This window comes from Ambystoma mexicanum, chromosome 7p (assembly GCF_040938575.1).
Source record: "Ambystoma mexicanum isolate Mex_15411 chromosome 7p, UKY_AmexF1_1, whole genome shotgun sequence".
NCBI classification, from domain to species: Eukaryota; Metazoa; Chordata; class Amphibia; order Caudata; family Ambystomatidae; genus Ambystoma; species Ambystoma mexicanum.
The window spans coordinates 836,373,681-836,390,324 of record NC_090939.1 but is presented as its reverse complement, the minus strand read 5'-3'; the positions used below and the strand labels follow the sequence as shown (position 1 = coordinate 836,390,324).

The 16,644-nt window shown below is 42.6% G+C and overlaps 1 protein-coding gene across 2 annotated transcripts in view; it reads right to left on the bottom strand.

Moving 5' to 3' along the window:
• Window positions 1-16,644, bottom strand: part of NALCN (sodium leak channel, non-selective) — a 3,431,684-nt gene that overhangs the window by 1,104,796 nt on the left and 2,310,244 nt on the right. For both annotated transcript variants that reach the window (XM_069637002.1, XM_069637001.1), the window contains one exon: window positions 7,063-7,137. In XM_069637002.1, the coding sequence (XP_069493103.1) occupies window positions 7,063-7,137 (75 nt within the window). The remainder of the gene's footprint in view (window positions 1-7,062; window positions 7,138-16,644) is intronic.

Sequence of the window (16,644 nt, the reverse complement as noted above, 5' to 3'; positions counted from 1 at the left end):
GCAGGTCTACATTGAGTAAAATTAAATGTACATATAGTAGTGGTAGTAATTTGTGATTGCGCACCTGGTGGTAGATTGGGCAAAAGAAAAGGAAGTGCAGCAAGCCCTCCGTGCCATATCACACATGACATTGTCTGATGGGGAGGCAGCCCCTTTAGCAGTTGCAACCCTCAGAGGTAAAACATTAAAACAAGCTCTGGTAATAACCTATCATCCACTTAAATATATTTGTAGACCTATAGAAGTCCGTGAGAGATGTTGGCAATTGGTACTTTTTATAAGCTGTGAATGTTCTCCTTGGGCCGACAGGATCATTTGAAAGCTGTGTTTATGGATCTTGGCTGTCTTTCAGGTGACAGCAATGGGGTTTAAAATATATGCTCACAGTTCAGAGTATTAGCCAGCATTCTTATATGTCTGAACCAAGCAATAGACATGATATTGTTCCCAGACCATAACAACCAGGTAATAATTTGATGGGTTAAGACTGTGTTGATATTACTCCAATACGAACCAATAAAAACATGTCAAATTTGCTACAGCCCCAGAAGCCCATAGCATTTTGCTGTAGCCTTTGATGTATAGAATTGTAACATCAACTCAATTGGTGAACATGTATACATTTTCGCAAAATGACATACACCTTCAGTAGCTTGGGCCATACAGTTTGCTTATTTGATGCTGTGTCTTGTATCCGAAAGGGGTGGGATACAGGTCGCACCTAAGTAATCATGAGATGTCACATGATTTAGTTATATAACCTTAATGGTAAAAGAAGGAGAGGGACCAACCTGCCTTCTAGGAGGATTAGTCTGACAAATCATTATAGCCGATTTACTAACATGGATTCCTAAATGTAAGCTCTCCATAAAATCACTATATACATTAATAAGCATTTGAAGGGCCCATGGAGTTCTGGTGATTAAAACAGTATTTTCTGAATACGCAAGAACAGGAATTAATAATTTCCTAAAATGGGGTACATTCGCGTTACGTGCCACAAGTCTATTCATGAGCCTATTTATGTATACTTAAAACAAGATTGGGGCATCACGCAGCCCTGTCTCACTATGATCTCTACTAAGAACCACACCTGTACAATGCCCATTGCTACCACTTCTCACACATGCTTTAGGTTTCAATGGATAAGGGGATAAGGGTTCGATTTTGGACTTGATCTTCTGGACAATTATAATCTCTCAAACATTGCCATAAAGAGTCCCTAGTCACCTTATTGAAGGCGGTTTATAGGTCCATAAAGGCAAGGTAGACACTCTCCTACTTTAGCCACATTGAATTAGCTACTACGAAATATAAATTTATTGTCTGCTCATTTGTACCTAAGCCATCTCTGAAACCAAGTTGAAATGTAGACAAGACTTTTTCACTCGGTACCAAAGAATGTATTCTATCAATTCTGCAAGAAATGTTGAACTGATAAATTAAAAGTGAAATAGGCTTATGGGAATTGGGCAGATCGCTCAGACCTTTCTTTAGATAGTAAATATTACCGCAGATCACCATGTTTCGGGCGAACCTTTATGTTCCACAAACATATTAAAAAAGATAGTAAGCATAGCTTCCCATAATTCTTGCATGCTTTAAAAAAAAACTAAGGGAACGCTATCTGACCCAGGACTTCAGCCTGATTTTGGGTTACATAATAAGACTTGCACTTCTCCGATGACTATTCTCATTTTAATAGAACTTGATATGATTTGATATATTTTATTTATATCGCGCTCATACACAGGTGCAAGTGTTTCAGAGCGCGACCAAACACAGGAGGGGAACAAGGGAGAACAAAAAAAACAATCTTACTAGGCCCAGTGACATTAAGAACATGCAAGTGCATGGAAGAGGGAGGAAGGGGGACAAGTGGAAAGTGCAAAAAAAAGGGGAGAACAGAAAAAATATTAGGTGCAATAAATAAATAATAACGGCAATGAAAAAGAGGTAGTGCAGCCAGCAAGTGGCGAGTGCATGTTTGGTCAGATGTTGTATATTTGATAAGTGCAGATGAAGAGTGGGGGACTGTATGGGCACAGATACAGATCCAAGGTGCAAGGGGTGGCCCGGAGGCAGTGCAGGAGCGAGGCATGGTGAGCAGGTACCTGGGCCCAAAGGACATAGGGCGGTCAGGTGCACGGTGCCCAGCTTGTTTCTTTAGAAATGACTAACCCTGATGGAGTTAGAAGGAGAGGAGCGAAGGGCTTGAGAGGGGAGGTATTTACAGAGGGATAGTTGAAGGTATGTTGGACTTGAAGAGGACTCATCAATCTCCCTTGAAGTATTTAGTTTTGCCGTGTAAAGGTTACCGAAGTGGGTCAACCAGGCGGAGTCAGGGACATTCACTTGAATATTATTGCAATCTCCAACATGCATGGACCCACAGTTAACATAGCAGAAAAGTATATAATTGGATCTAATTATGTTCTCCTGAATCAAAAAGCCCTTTGCCTCCTTCTATCTAATTACTTTCTTGGAAGAGTCTAGTGTAACATTGTTGGCTTGAGGAAGGGCCAGGATAGATATGATGAGACTGGGCTACACTACTTGCAGAAGAATCTCAAAGTGATCGCTAGATAGATCAGGAAGTACTCTGAAATCAGGGAGAGTTTTCCATTTTGATGTAGACATGTAGTAGTAAACAATGGTTGATTTACCATGATGCCAGTGAAAAGTATAGCAACCTGGACAATTATTGGAATGTCTTCCATTTACTGACCTCATACCCCATGAGATAAGTGAGCATAGATTTCAAGCGCGTGGAGCACATCCAGGAGTCAGTAATAACAGGATGCGGGATATTAAGTAGCAGGTTATCCTACTACAGCTTATGCCTTCTTCTTTACCTTACAAGGGACTAAAAACAGGGTAGCGAGGATCAGGTGAGGCAGAGGAGCATGTGAAAAGGGGGACGGGAGAAGAGAGGGTAGAGGGGAAAACTGAGAAATTAGTTCATCTGTAAAATGACCCCAACCCATCAATAATATTAGGCACCAAAATGACCTTTACTTTCACTAAAGTAAATGGTTTACTGAAATGCTGTTTTAGGAGGCCATGCTCTATTTCTTTTCTCTCATCAAATTCATAAATGATTCCTCGAATTATGGACCTCAAAATGGGTGGCCAGAATTGCAAGTGTACGTTCATTCACCCATCCAACGCAGTTTTGATGCCTATTGTGGCATGACGGATTTTGCACAAGAGTAACTCAAAATCACATTAAAATGGCAGCAATTCAATTGATGTAAATACTGGCTTAAACAGAATATGGGGAACAGAGACTACAAATGTTAAATGACTTCAATACCTTTGAAGAAGAGGTGGGAACACTTACACGTCTTTTGAAAGGAGGTGAAGTGAAAACACATCCAGGTGAGTAAAATACAATTAGAACACAGATGTGCAAAGGCAATTCTAGTTTTATTTTACATAGACATTATGGGTCTCACATATGAGCCTTTGTTAGGCTTCCCTTGTGAACAAGACATTCACTGGCCAGATAAGCTGTTGGTCATTTACAAAGAGTACAGGCTTGCTGGTAGTTATCATAAATAAAACGAGGGGAAATTGGCAATTTTCGTACCGCGAACAGACTTGAGGGTTTGGAGAAATAACTGTCCTCACATCCATTCCAACTACAATATGAGCCTAAGTAAGGAGTAAGTCAGGCGAGTAACTGGAAGATAGGTAGGTTGCTTTGGATTATTCTAGATCCTGCTGGTGCTGCCTACATGGGTGTTTGTTTGCTCTTGAGGCTGTACAGAGCTTTAGCAATACTTCAATAAACCACATCTGGAGCGCCTAACAAACCAGTGTTTGAACCTTTTCTTATTGAAGTACAACTACAATGTGAGAATCAGTATTTTGAATCTGTTGAGCAAAAAGTGTGACTTTGTGATGTGAGGTCTTTCCACGGGTGTGCACCTTTTTCAGCCAAGCAGCGACTCAAATATTTTGGCTTTCAAGTTGCCTGAAATGTTCCTGTGCCTGTGCTAAAAAAATAAATAAAAAAAGGTGCCAAATTACCTCGACAATGTGATTAGGCAGAATCCACCAACTCTGCCCTGCCAAAGAAAATGCTGCCCCTTCCCTCCCAGAGTCATAAACACAAGGATGCTAAGTAAAGAGAGTTCCCTAAAAAAAATGTGTCTTTTTAGATTCACTGAACTGGTACTCAGGTGTGTGTTAACTAGAGAAGACCCATTCATCATAAGCTTAGTCCGTACCACCCTACAGGGCTGATGAAGTGATCAGCCACAAGGAAGAAAAGACTGATATAGTAGACATGCATGAGACAGCATGTTCTTTTGCTATTAGACCTCTGTGAGTTATTCAGCAGAAGGTGATTTATGCTTTGTAATGGGAACTGACCTTTAGATAAAGCAATGGTTAACAGAAGTTCTTGTGTTCTTCAGAATGTAGGTCCAATGTCTGATCCGCCTTCTTGGTTTCTTGGTTTGCTTCTCAAATTCTTGAGAGGGGCTCTCAGCACAGTGGGCCTCATTACGGGTTTGGTGGTAATTTGGCAGTAAATATGTCATCTGGAAATCCTCCTTGGGTCTGCACTTGTAAGCCCATGACAGGGACTCCCTGATCCCGGACAGCACAGTAGGCTTGCTGAGAGCCTACAGACTTAGTCATGAGGAGGTCACTTATTGGAGATGGCGATAAAAAGCGGTGAGTATTATTTGAGGCATGAATGATTGTTTCCTACATCGTATCAGACCTTGAATTGTGAGAGAGGGAGAGGGATGCCTTCATGACCTTAGGAGTGCAGAATTTCCCATAAGTGACACCCAGAATGTTGTGGGCCACATTGAGAGGTGTGAAGTAGCAACCCTAGAAAACTACACTACGCCCCCATCCCCACACTCCTAGCACTCCAAGAAAGGTGTTAAAAGTGTTCTCACCTTTTTGACACGATTATTCTATTTCCGGAGCAACATCACTGGAAATCGAATAAGCAAAATCACGACATAAATCCATGCAGGTGTTTGCCATGCTACAGTGGGGGAGTGGGACATGTTATACTGCGCTGTAGGGGATGGCGGGAGCCTGCACTCCCACTCATGGACCTAACGTTCTTACCCGTGAGTGAACTGTTAACTTTTAACGCTTGAGTAAACTCGAATGTTTTACTCCTGAATGAAGTCACACTTTTTGGAACCCACGTTCCTGAACAGTTTTAAACCTTTCCGGGAAGTGAACCATTCACAATGCAGATGGATTGAATGATGGACAAAGCAGTTCACCCTATTTAATGTCTAGCGCTTAGCCTGCAAAAGGGGTGAGTTTCAAAGGGAGTGCATAGGCTCAGCGACATTAGGAAGCCATCTATAGTGTACGTTTAGAAACATCGGGGAATACAATTTCCTCTGTTGGAATGTGGCCAGTGAAATAGAGCTGCTGAGCTGGAAACGTTTTCCCCAAATAAGGTGCTTGGAGGAAAGTGTGTACCTACTGAATTCATCACTGACACGTTCCCTCAGACACTGAATGCACCACCATGACGTATCACCCTCACACCCATGGCTGTAGGTTGCTTTAATATGTGGAAGAGGATACTGAGCAATCACTGCCTACAGGCAGGTCAGTCTGTGTGCTCCTTACAGCTGAGACATAATTGCTAATAGATAAGTGCATTGTCTCCATTGCTTGGCAGGCAAGAAGGTGTGCTAACTGAAACTTTCGACCAGTAGGTGTGGTGTCATTCGCTCTGGACAAGTGAGCAGCAGGTGCTGCGTGCTTCTGCAGTGTGTGTGTATGTGTGTGGTGTGTGTGCGCGTGCATGTTGTCTTCTGCTCTGAGCATGCCGGTCTGTGAGCTGGACTATGAGTACCCTGCCTCCAGCTCTGGTTGGGATACTGAGTATGTGCACCCACTTGAATACTGATGCGCACACAGGCAAATACGGTTGAAGAATCCTGCTCTAGTGATTGGCAGGTGCTTGGGCACAGCTGACTGACAGGCGCATCTGCTAAGATTGAAAGAGGCTTAGCCAGCCAATTAATTACCCTTGGAGGAAGCCGCAGCACACCTTTACAGAGATGTTCCTGTCTATATGTCAGTGCCTTCTCGAGGTAAAAATATGATTTTATGTTCAGACACATTTAGACCACTGTTGGCACAGTACGGAGAGGCCTTCGTGGTTAAGCATATGCAGGCCTCTTCCTTCCTTCTCTTCAAAGGATCTTCAGTGTATAGTCGCAAGTTATTGTTCTGGTGCATGTTGAGGCTTTGGCTTCTTTTCATATAAAACATATTTGGTTTGATCTGTCTGGCAATGTTCAAGGGATGCTAGCCTCTTTAAAATATGTAGAATAGAGTGCAGTGCCCCCTATTGCAAGTTGTGCGGATATTGCCATTCACTAAGGAGCTCCTTTATGAGGTCACATAGCTGCAAGTGGACTTGCCTGATCGTTTCTGCATAACAATAGTTTTTTAGTATTCCCTATAATGCATGGCCACACCTTGATCCCCTTTATGGCATGATCCCCTGCTTACTTGAAGTTGTTGATGCATATACTCAAAATACAATCTTTTTGAAAACATACCGCCATATTTAACTTATAATGTCTTGCCCAAAAATATCAGTTTAATGTGGTTTCAAATAAGTGGGAACATGCACATGTTATCTTGCACTCCTGTGCTAAACTGAAGCAGTGAACAAAGTACATATAGTACCATAAGCATTCCCTCATCAATGATTGGCTGTAACAGAAATATGTTTTAGGAAGGAAGAATATACACACATCACTGTGGCTTTAATTGTGCGCTCCAGTGGCGACAGGAATTCTGCTCTGTGCTGTCTCAAGCAGCAGGCCTTGTGACAGTACAAATCAACTGTAGTAATGTATACAATCCACACTAGTGATGGCTGTTTCTTATTACAGATAAGCAATATGTTACAACTAGCACAGTAGAAAGAGCCTTGTGTGTAGGTTGAAAGGTGTTTGTACAGCTACTGCGGTCAGCCATGTTTTATATAGTGATATTTAATTGGACTCTAAGAGGTTACAAAACTCAGTTAAACATATGATGATTGCTATTTACCTGTTTCAACTTCTTTAGGTCCTCATCCAACTCCAGGTTGTCCAAGATGACAGCCACAAACAAGCTCAGAAGAATCTAAAATGTAACGGACAATGTTTGGTTGATTTTATTTTTTATTTAGATTTGCTGAGTGTTAGAGTCTGTGATTAGTGTCTCACCTTAGGAGGGGGGACATGGGTTTAATGGCATACATTTCACATTAGATTGTTAGAAAAATCATCCTTTTACTAATTTATATTTTACAGAACATATTTTGCAAACTGAAAACATGATCACATATTCCTCTCTGTCTCAGACAGATATTTTCAGCACCCACCCGATATTTACATATTCAATATAGGAACCTTTTTTTCAATGCATATCGTCAGTAATTACATTACTAAATTAAAAGGGTGAGGAGGTTTGGTGCAACAAAGGGGGAATATGAAACTGCTTAATTAAATAATGGTTAAATAACAGAAACTGGTAATGCCATTGTAAATCCAGTTATATTCATAGTTCCACCAATAACCCTGCATGGAACCAAGATACTGCCTTATAAATCCTAGCATAGTCATACATTTATCAATGACCATATTGTTTGAAACATACACCCTAAATGTTATACAGAAATAATGCCAGAAGTGTTAATATGCCCTGGTACCTACTCAGCTGAAAAGAATAATCTGCTACGGACAACTTTTTTCATTTTAATGTAATGGGTTTTCGTTAAAAGTGAACTTTACACACATAGTTTACAAAACCTTCTTAACTATTGTAAACATACATATTAAAAATCATAAACAAATGAATTGTATACATAATATTCTATTATACAATCATTACAAATATTTTCCAATAATCACACATCATATTGTATTAATACATCTAAAGAATTACGTTACCAAACACAACCACTTTAATTTCCTAAAAGTTCAATTATCTTTAAATACAATTAATATTCCAAAAATGAATTAAAAACAGTTCAATATTATTTTACCAACATAAAACACCCCTGTAGAGGAGGTCCCGAATAAAGCCTCTACTCTCAGCGCCCATTTTGAAGTACCAGGAAGGTTCACACCAAAATATGTTACGTATGATGAGCAAATAAACCAGCAGTGAGCCGCATTAGGGCTCTGCCCAGTGCCTATCAGAAGAACAACACCTGTTGAAATACCGATACCGAGAAAACCATGGACAGTAAGGTATCCATTGAGACAACACAGCCAGCAAATGAAACAAAATGAAGATTACCTAAGTACCGTCCCGGAAGAAACCTAAAAAGTCTTAATGTAAGACGAATGGTGAAGACACGAGGACTCGGACGGACTCGCAGACAGAAGATATGACGGCCCAAGGATGAGACAAAGAGACGAAATGCTATGAATAAAGATGTCGAGAACTTAAAAATGATAGGAAGCTATCAAAATAAAAGAGAGTTAAGCTGCAAGCAAAATGGATACAGTCGACCAGTTTACACCTGTACATATGCTTGGAACCGCAAGATAGCTAAGAAAACAGTACGGCTTGCTATGCTAAGTAGAAGAATAGAGCGGCATGCGCCATTATACAAAATCTACCTCAAAACGAAGCACAGCATTATAAGCGTGATTTCCACTTTGCACTCAAGCAGAATCAATTTAGGTTACTAGAGGCAAAACCAGACAAGATTCATATTCCAGCTAAATGAGAAGAGATGGCTGAATCAAAACTCAGCAAGAACAACTCGTGCCGGAGGAGTTAAGGTCGTGCCAATAGAAGATGTGAACAGTAGCTACACATAATTGAAACTTAAGAACAAACTATCCTGTCCTTGGAAGGTCGAGATAAGGAGGAGGAGGCAGGTGGCAAGCTGAATAAGAATTAAATGCACACATTGAGAGAAACTAGGCAAATTTACGGTATGAGTAGCACGTGACCATCCGAGCAAGAAGGAGCACGGGTTCACACCTATGCGTGGTATCTACCTAGACAGAGATATCAGAACTTTTTCAGACAAGAAGATGCAGTTTCGAGGCTAACCACAGTGAACTAATTGACACATAGCCACTAAAGTGATGATTGATTGAAGGAAGGCGTGTGAATCGTGGGGCCAGCTGCACCTGGTTGACCATTCTGCGCGCTGCTAGGCAAAGTGGAAATTTATGGATGGGGTTGGTGACAACCCAATTACAATGGACCAAATAATCTAGGGTCCTATAGTTAGTAGAACCAATAGGACGTCATACTTTTAGTGATGTTTGCAGTAGTCATTTTTGAAGGAAGGGCTTAGACGCCCACCTGACAGTGTTTACCCAATCCCCTCACTCCGTTACCATGTACAGATATAGTAGCTATAGTAAAGTTACCTTTTTCCAACCAATAGAATTAATTGCATGTTAAGTTTTGAGTGTTACACGTCAATTATGAGTTTTGAGTATAAATGTCACTGTTTGCATGAAGTTTGTTGGAGTTGAAGCGAGACGGACTATCACATTACTGCTGATTTTCATGACTCCCTGTTTTTTGTACTTGTCATTAAACGGACTCCCTTTGCCAAACAATTGAGTTGTCCTTATTGATTGGTGTTGAGTAATAAATCTGCACCCCCATCCATCTCAAGGTGCAGCTATCTTGTCTTAAAGTACTTCGGAGCAATCCTCGGCTCTATGGGCCAGCCAGGGGTCTCCCCAGTACACTTGGTATCAGAGCATGGTTATCGACTATCGATTATTGACTAAAGTAAGACACCTATTGACCGTCGTCATAAAGTAACTCTAGGTCTTTGGCAATAGCACAAGTCCTTTGCCATTCGGCTGAGTAGACTGTGAAGCTCCCCGTAGACAATGGTAGCTTAAAAAAGAACCTGCAGAAAGGGCCTGAAGGGACCCGTGTTCCACACACTTCCCTTCCCATTCCTACGGGCAGCCGAGAGGGTGAAAAGCTGAAGAAGGCGGTAATGAAGGCGGTGATCCCGAGGGTCCAGAGAGGAACTATGTGAACGGTGAGTGAAACAAAAATGTAATGTTTTGGCAAATAGTGCATGCCTTAGAACAAGAAAAGGGAAAAAGGTAACAGAGGGAGGAGGGAAAAAAAACATTTAGTTAGAAGTAGAGAAGATTGTATATATATATAAGAGGATAATGATTCGAGAATAATAAAAGCAAATAAAAGGTTACTGGGGTAGACACCCGAGAACAGAGAAGTTACCGGGGAAGACACCCTAGAAGTGAGAGGATTCGTCTTATTCCTATGCTTTAATGTAGTGGCTAGAAGAAACGTGTACCCAGAGTCCCACATAATGGGGAAGGAATAGACTACCACAACGTTTAAAGACGTCAAAATATGCTCTTGAGGGAGCCATGATAACTAGCACAGCTGAATTGAGCATGCAGCAGGTGGCTAGTCCACAGCAAAATAATCAGGGCAGTAGGGGATTTTATCCCAGTGGAAGAGGATTTAGGGGAAGAGGATGACAGAGCAATCAGGGAGGTTTCCAAAATTACCAAGGAGTTTTTCAAATATGCAAAATGGTAACTAGGATATGTTAAATGGGCAAATGGTCCATCCACTGCCAGTTTGTTGGCTGTGTGGAATGACAGGGCATTTGGCGCAAACATGCAGAAATCAAGGCATGATGCAGAACGGCCAAGGAACAGGAGCAGACATGATAAATCCACCTGCAGTTTTACAGCAGGGCGGTGCACAGAACCAAACAAGCACAACGAGCGCAGCAAGGGGTGCAACCGCCAAGCATGGGGAATTTTCCACAAAGACAATCTCAACAGGCACCGCTGCAACTATCGCAGACCATGAACCCTGGAATGGTAAGTAACAATGGGGGAAATCCACCAGCACACACTGGGCCGAATTTGTATATAAACTAGAACACTGGAAACCCTGATGTGTTCTATCCTATCAGTGACACCAGACCCTGACAGGGAACCCAGGATGATGTCGTTATAGGGGATAAAGAATATTCCTTCCTAGTTGACACGGGTGCAACACGCTCGTGCATAGGTGAAGGCAAGTTTTCCTTGTCTGGCGAGGCCATAGATACTCAGAGTTTTACAGTAGCTACCAGTCCTGTTCCCTTTACAAATGCACTAGCAGTCACCACTGGTGAGTGCGAAATGAATGTACCTTTATTATATTCTCGACAGACCCCAGTAAATATTTTGGGTCGAGATTTAATGACAAAATTGAACATGACAATCCCGTTCACGGAGGAGGGCATAGTATGTTCCACTCCAGGAATGCACTATTCAAATGTATGCAAAATGATTAGGGCATAGGACACATAGCCATGAGGGCCATACTATTAGAGCCAGAAATGTTTGCATATGGTATGCGTGTGCTTATGGCAGGATTGCCAGGCCTTGCAGACAGAATCACGAGAACCCCTGATAAGTTCTTATTCAGACCCCAAATACCTATGCACGAGGAGAAGGGTCAAGTTTTTCCCTTGATAATACACACAGCTGCAATACGAGGGAAAGTGGCCTTGGTTGACGGTTACGATGACGAGAGCAGACAATGGTGCACGATAATTGCCAATGAAGAGGGATATCGAGTGACCGACGTCACCAATGATGATCTGTTTGAAGAGCAAGCAGAGATGGAAGAGACAATGGTGGAAGTAAGTCTCACCTTTTGGGTAAAAATGATTAAAAGAGAAGTACCTCAGAGAATGATGTTGGCACTAAATCGTCCTGAATATTTTGATGATGACATAGCCAAGGTGCATGTCTCAGTGTGGACTACAGGACCCTATGATGTAGGCCTCTTGAAGGGGGTTGGAGAAGTAAAGATTAAACTGAAACCAGGAGCAATTCTACCCAGAGCTCGACAATATCCCATGCCCAGAGAGGCAGATGAGGGGATTTTCAAGCCAATTTCTGCCATGATGGACCAGGGCATCTTAGTGACGTCAGAGTCACCATGTAATACGTCAGTGTACCCTGTGAAAAAAAGTAAAGGGGGGTCTTGGAGGCTAGTGCAAGACCTAAGGCCAATAAACGATATTGTTGAGGCTGAGTTCCCTCTAGTCCCTAACCCATCTACAATCCTATGTAATATAGCCATTGAGGCAAAATCTTTCACAGTGATTGACTTGAAAAATGCATTTGTCTCAATCCCCTTGCACCTTGACTCACAAGATGTGACGTCATTCACGTTCAGACAAATGCATCTGAAAAGCATGAGGCTGCCACAGGGGTACTGTGAGTCTCCCTCTATTTTCAACAGAATCCTGCAGATGGACTTGAGCAATATTACATTAAAGAGTGTCGTCCTGCAGTACATGGATGGCATCTTAATCTGCAGTACAACAGAAGAGCAGTGCAGGCACGATTCTGTTCAGCTAGTGACAATACTGGCTGAGAAAGGATATAAAGTCAACAAGGAAAAGTTACAATATTGTCAACAAGAAGTGCTGTACATAGGTCAGCTGATCTCACACGAAGGAAAGAGAGTGACCCCAGAAAGGGCTGAAGCCATACTGAACACGGCTAAGCCACACACGATAAAACAGATGCAGAGATTTCTAGGCCTATGCAACTATGTCAGCGCATGGGTCTTCGACTACAGCTCCTATACTAAGCCTATACGTCAGGCCCTTAAGAAGGCCCAAGTAACGAAAGAAAAGATCAAATGGTCTGAGACCATGGAAGAAGGGTTTGCCGAACTCAAAAGAGCTATTTGCACAGCACCAGTTCTCGGGATTCCCAATTATACAGAGGAATTGTACCTGTTTTCACACACGAATGGCAGTGTTATGACAGCAGTACTCACACAGATAACCACATTGGGGTACAAGCCCCTGGCATACTACAGTGGAAATTTGGACCCAGTAATGAGAGGTCATTTTCCTTGCAAACAAAGTTTAGCTGCCGCAGCGTTCGCCATAGAGAAGGCGACAACCATTGTGATGGGATGCTCCATGACGTTGTACGTCGAGCACTCACACTTTGCCATTCTAGAGAAACCAAAAGGCACACTGACATCTCAAAGAGTTTCTGCTTATGAAGTAATCATATCAAACCCATCGATTAAAATAGTAATGTAATGTAAGATAGTAAACTCAGCTACGTTTATAGCAGAGCCAGTCACTGAAGCAGAACCGATACATGACTGTGCAAATTACGAAGAATTCCATGATGAAATACCCAGGATGAAAGAAAATGCCTTGGCAGGAGGAGAGATCATCTTTATTGACGGGTCTTCGAGGATCGATCAAAGTGATGGAAAAAGATATACAGGCGTCACAGTAATGAAACAAACAGCAAATGGAGAATTTCGAGTGCTTCTTAGTGCACGAATACCATCTCATTATTCAGCACAGGCTGCAGAATTATTGGCGTTGATACTCGCCATTGAGAATCACGCAGACCAGGAAGTAACAGTGTACTGTAACGCCGCCTATGTGACGTCGACAGTGCATGCAGGCCTAGCGCGCTGGAAAAGGAGGGGCTACCTCCGAGCGGATGGCATGCCAGTGCAGCACGCAGCCTTATTGGTCAGGCTGATCAAGGCACTACAGCTCCCAGTGGGCATAGCGGTCATGTAATGCACCGCCCACACGAGAGGGACAGATTTTTATCTCACGTGGAAATCAAGCAGCAGACAAGGAAGCCAAGCGTATGCCATCCAAAGGTGAAGCGATCATGGCAGTGGAAGTTATCCATGCCAACGAATGAATGATGGTCACATGAACCGCACCTGAGAGTTATAGCAATTTGAGGCAAACACAGCTAATTGAACTCCAAGGGGAGGCACCATAGGAAGAGAAGAACCTGTGGAAACATTGAGGGTGTTCTTTAAACCCCTCTGACAGCTCGTGGCGAGAAGACAGCACTGGTAAACCAGTAATGCCTGTAGCCATATTAAAAATAGCGCTGGAGCAACTACATTACCCAGCCCACATGACAAAAGAGAATCTAGCAACAACGCTCGCGGAAGACTGGTTCATACCAAACTTAGCGGAGCATGTTGCATTCTTTATGGTGAACTGTATAATCTGCCAGCAATTCACGGCAGGGCACACATTAAAAGTAATGAGAAGAGTCAACCCAAGGCCAAATGGGCCTTTTCAGCACTTGCATGTCGACTACGTCGACATGATTCAAGTATGTAACGGGTACAGATATTTAATTGTTCTGGTGTGTCCATTCTCTAGATGGATAGAGGCAGGTCCATGTACACACCCAGACTCTACCTGTGCGGCCAAGGTTTTTGTGAGGGAAGTGTTCCCAAGGTGGGGGGGTGTGCAAAGTCATGAAATCAGATAATGGCCCTCACTTTGTTAATTCAATATTTGAGCAGATTAGCTTGCTGCTTGGTATAAAGCACACGTTATCGTTGGCTTATCATCCGCAAGGTAATGGAATCTGTGAGAAGCTCAATGGCTTGTTAAAGGAAAGGATAGCAAGTTTAAGCTTACTCTAAGGGAGGCATGGTTGCACTGACTTCCACTGGCACTGGAATCAGTTTGGAACCAACCAGGCTCCGACCATCATCTTACGCCACACGAGATAGCACAGGAAGAAGAATGAGAACTCCTCTGACACCCCGAGATAGAGCTAGATGTGATGCGCAGTCAACAGGAGAGGTTTTAGGGTCTGAAATGCAAAACTATCTGAACTGCATGACATCTTGCCTTACTGTAATTTCAGACCTGCTGCAGCAACGACGAAAAGGGTGCAGCGCAGCACAGAACACATGAGGAGACACTCCAAGAGACCAACTTCAGGGTCTACATGTTCCACCCATCTTCCCTGGAGACACCGTCCTGGTGAAGAACCATACAAGGAAAAAGTGGGACGAGCCATGATTCAACAGTCCTTTTATAGTGGAGGACTGCACTCCATCTGCAGTGAAGCTACAAGGCAGTAGAGCTTGGATTTTTCTTGGCGATATCAAACCTTACATCGGAGAAGGCCCCCTGCCTGCACCCCAACAAGAGGAATCGACGAGCGACGGGGAAGAACCACAGCACGTGCAGATGAGATCCATGACGAGGAAGAAGGACGCATGACCAGCAAAGTAAAGATAAAGAACTTTTTGCAAGTAGTGGCTTAAATTGGACACTTCCTCTAAGCAAAAAGGGGATAAGGACATAAAAAGGACACTCTGTGCATCCTAGTTGCAGGGTGAAGAAGAAAATTGCACGGATAAGCCACAATATAATCTGTTGACTTTGAATTTTGGCCTGAGGCACATTTAAGCCCTGATGAGAAAAGGATATGCCAAAGTTTGACCGAGGACACTAACATTGGAAGCAAATACAGTATCCCGACATGTTCCACACCGAGACTCTATTCGGAATCACTTATGGTGTCCCACGGTAGGGACATCTCCAAGGATGTGGTCACCTATTTCGACTTAGTACTGAGGTCCTACCCATCATTGGTAGGGAGGCTCACCAGTGTCACAGACTTTTTACAAGATCCTGAAAATAAAAAGACAGTAAGACAACTCCTCACTGTCATTGCCGAACAATTTATCATACTCCCAGAGTACAATGAGAAATAATCAAATGTTCCCAACACATGCGGAAATAAATGAGCTTATAAACGTACTGTTCTTTCATATCATCGAAGACTGTCCAACTCTTGTCAGAAGAACAACAGATACACTCACGCTTCTTCGTGACCCAGCAAACACTGAACATTTAAGCCATCTTTTAAATAAGATCGTAATTCTAGTCGCACTCCACACGACTGGACAGTGCAGACATTGTTTACATCAAGGAAAAAGCATATAATCCTGAACCCAGCAGGACAGGACAGAAGTCACTGTCACCAGAAGACAGCCGATTGGCACACACAATGTCCTTTTTCCCCAGTCACTGACTTTCCAGAACTAGTGGGGAGACCGATCGATGTTGATGTACTCACATTCATCAGAGATCCAGCTAATGTCCCACAGATGGGAATGCTCCTGCATGGAATAATGCTTCAAGTGGAACTTTTTAATCATCAGAGGAGCTATCTGAGAAGATTCTAAAAATCCTTCCGCCGAGGGATAAATCGAGGAAGCAGTGCCAAGAACCTCACTTGTTATATATTCGTTGTTATTTTTTTCCTATTTCTTCATACTGATCGCAGTACAATATGTCCTCAGGGCTGAAGCAAATCTGAGGAGTCGATTGGGAGCTTACGTACTTTGAACACGCACAGTAAAAGTGACTCACTGAAGTATTATTTTAATTGATTTTACCCATAGACTAGCAAAGGAACTGTATCCTGAAATAAAAGACAATTGTCACTCACAAGAGGGGGGACACTGGTGGAGTACCTTACCCTCTTGAACACAGAACTCGAAAGACGATATTGGGTGAGGGAATAATAACATTGACTTTTGGCAAATGATAGAGATTGGGGTGCAGAGCAGCAGCCTGGTCCTCCCACAAGCAGAGAGTCACCCCCGCTTCTCTAGAAGAAAATGCTGTCGCCTGATCTACAAGGGCATAATGTAACTATGCCTTATATTCATCATTATTTTATTGTCATTAACAATGAGAACTGCATTCTTTATTGGTGCACAAAGCGTTCCAATTTCGTGCACCCACCTGATGATGTGCGCATGAAACCCACAAAAGCACCCAGACCTTATATAGTC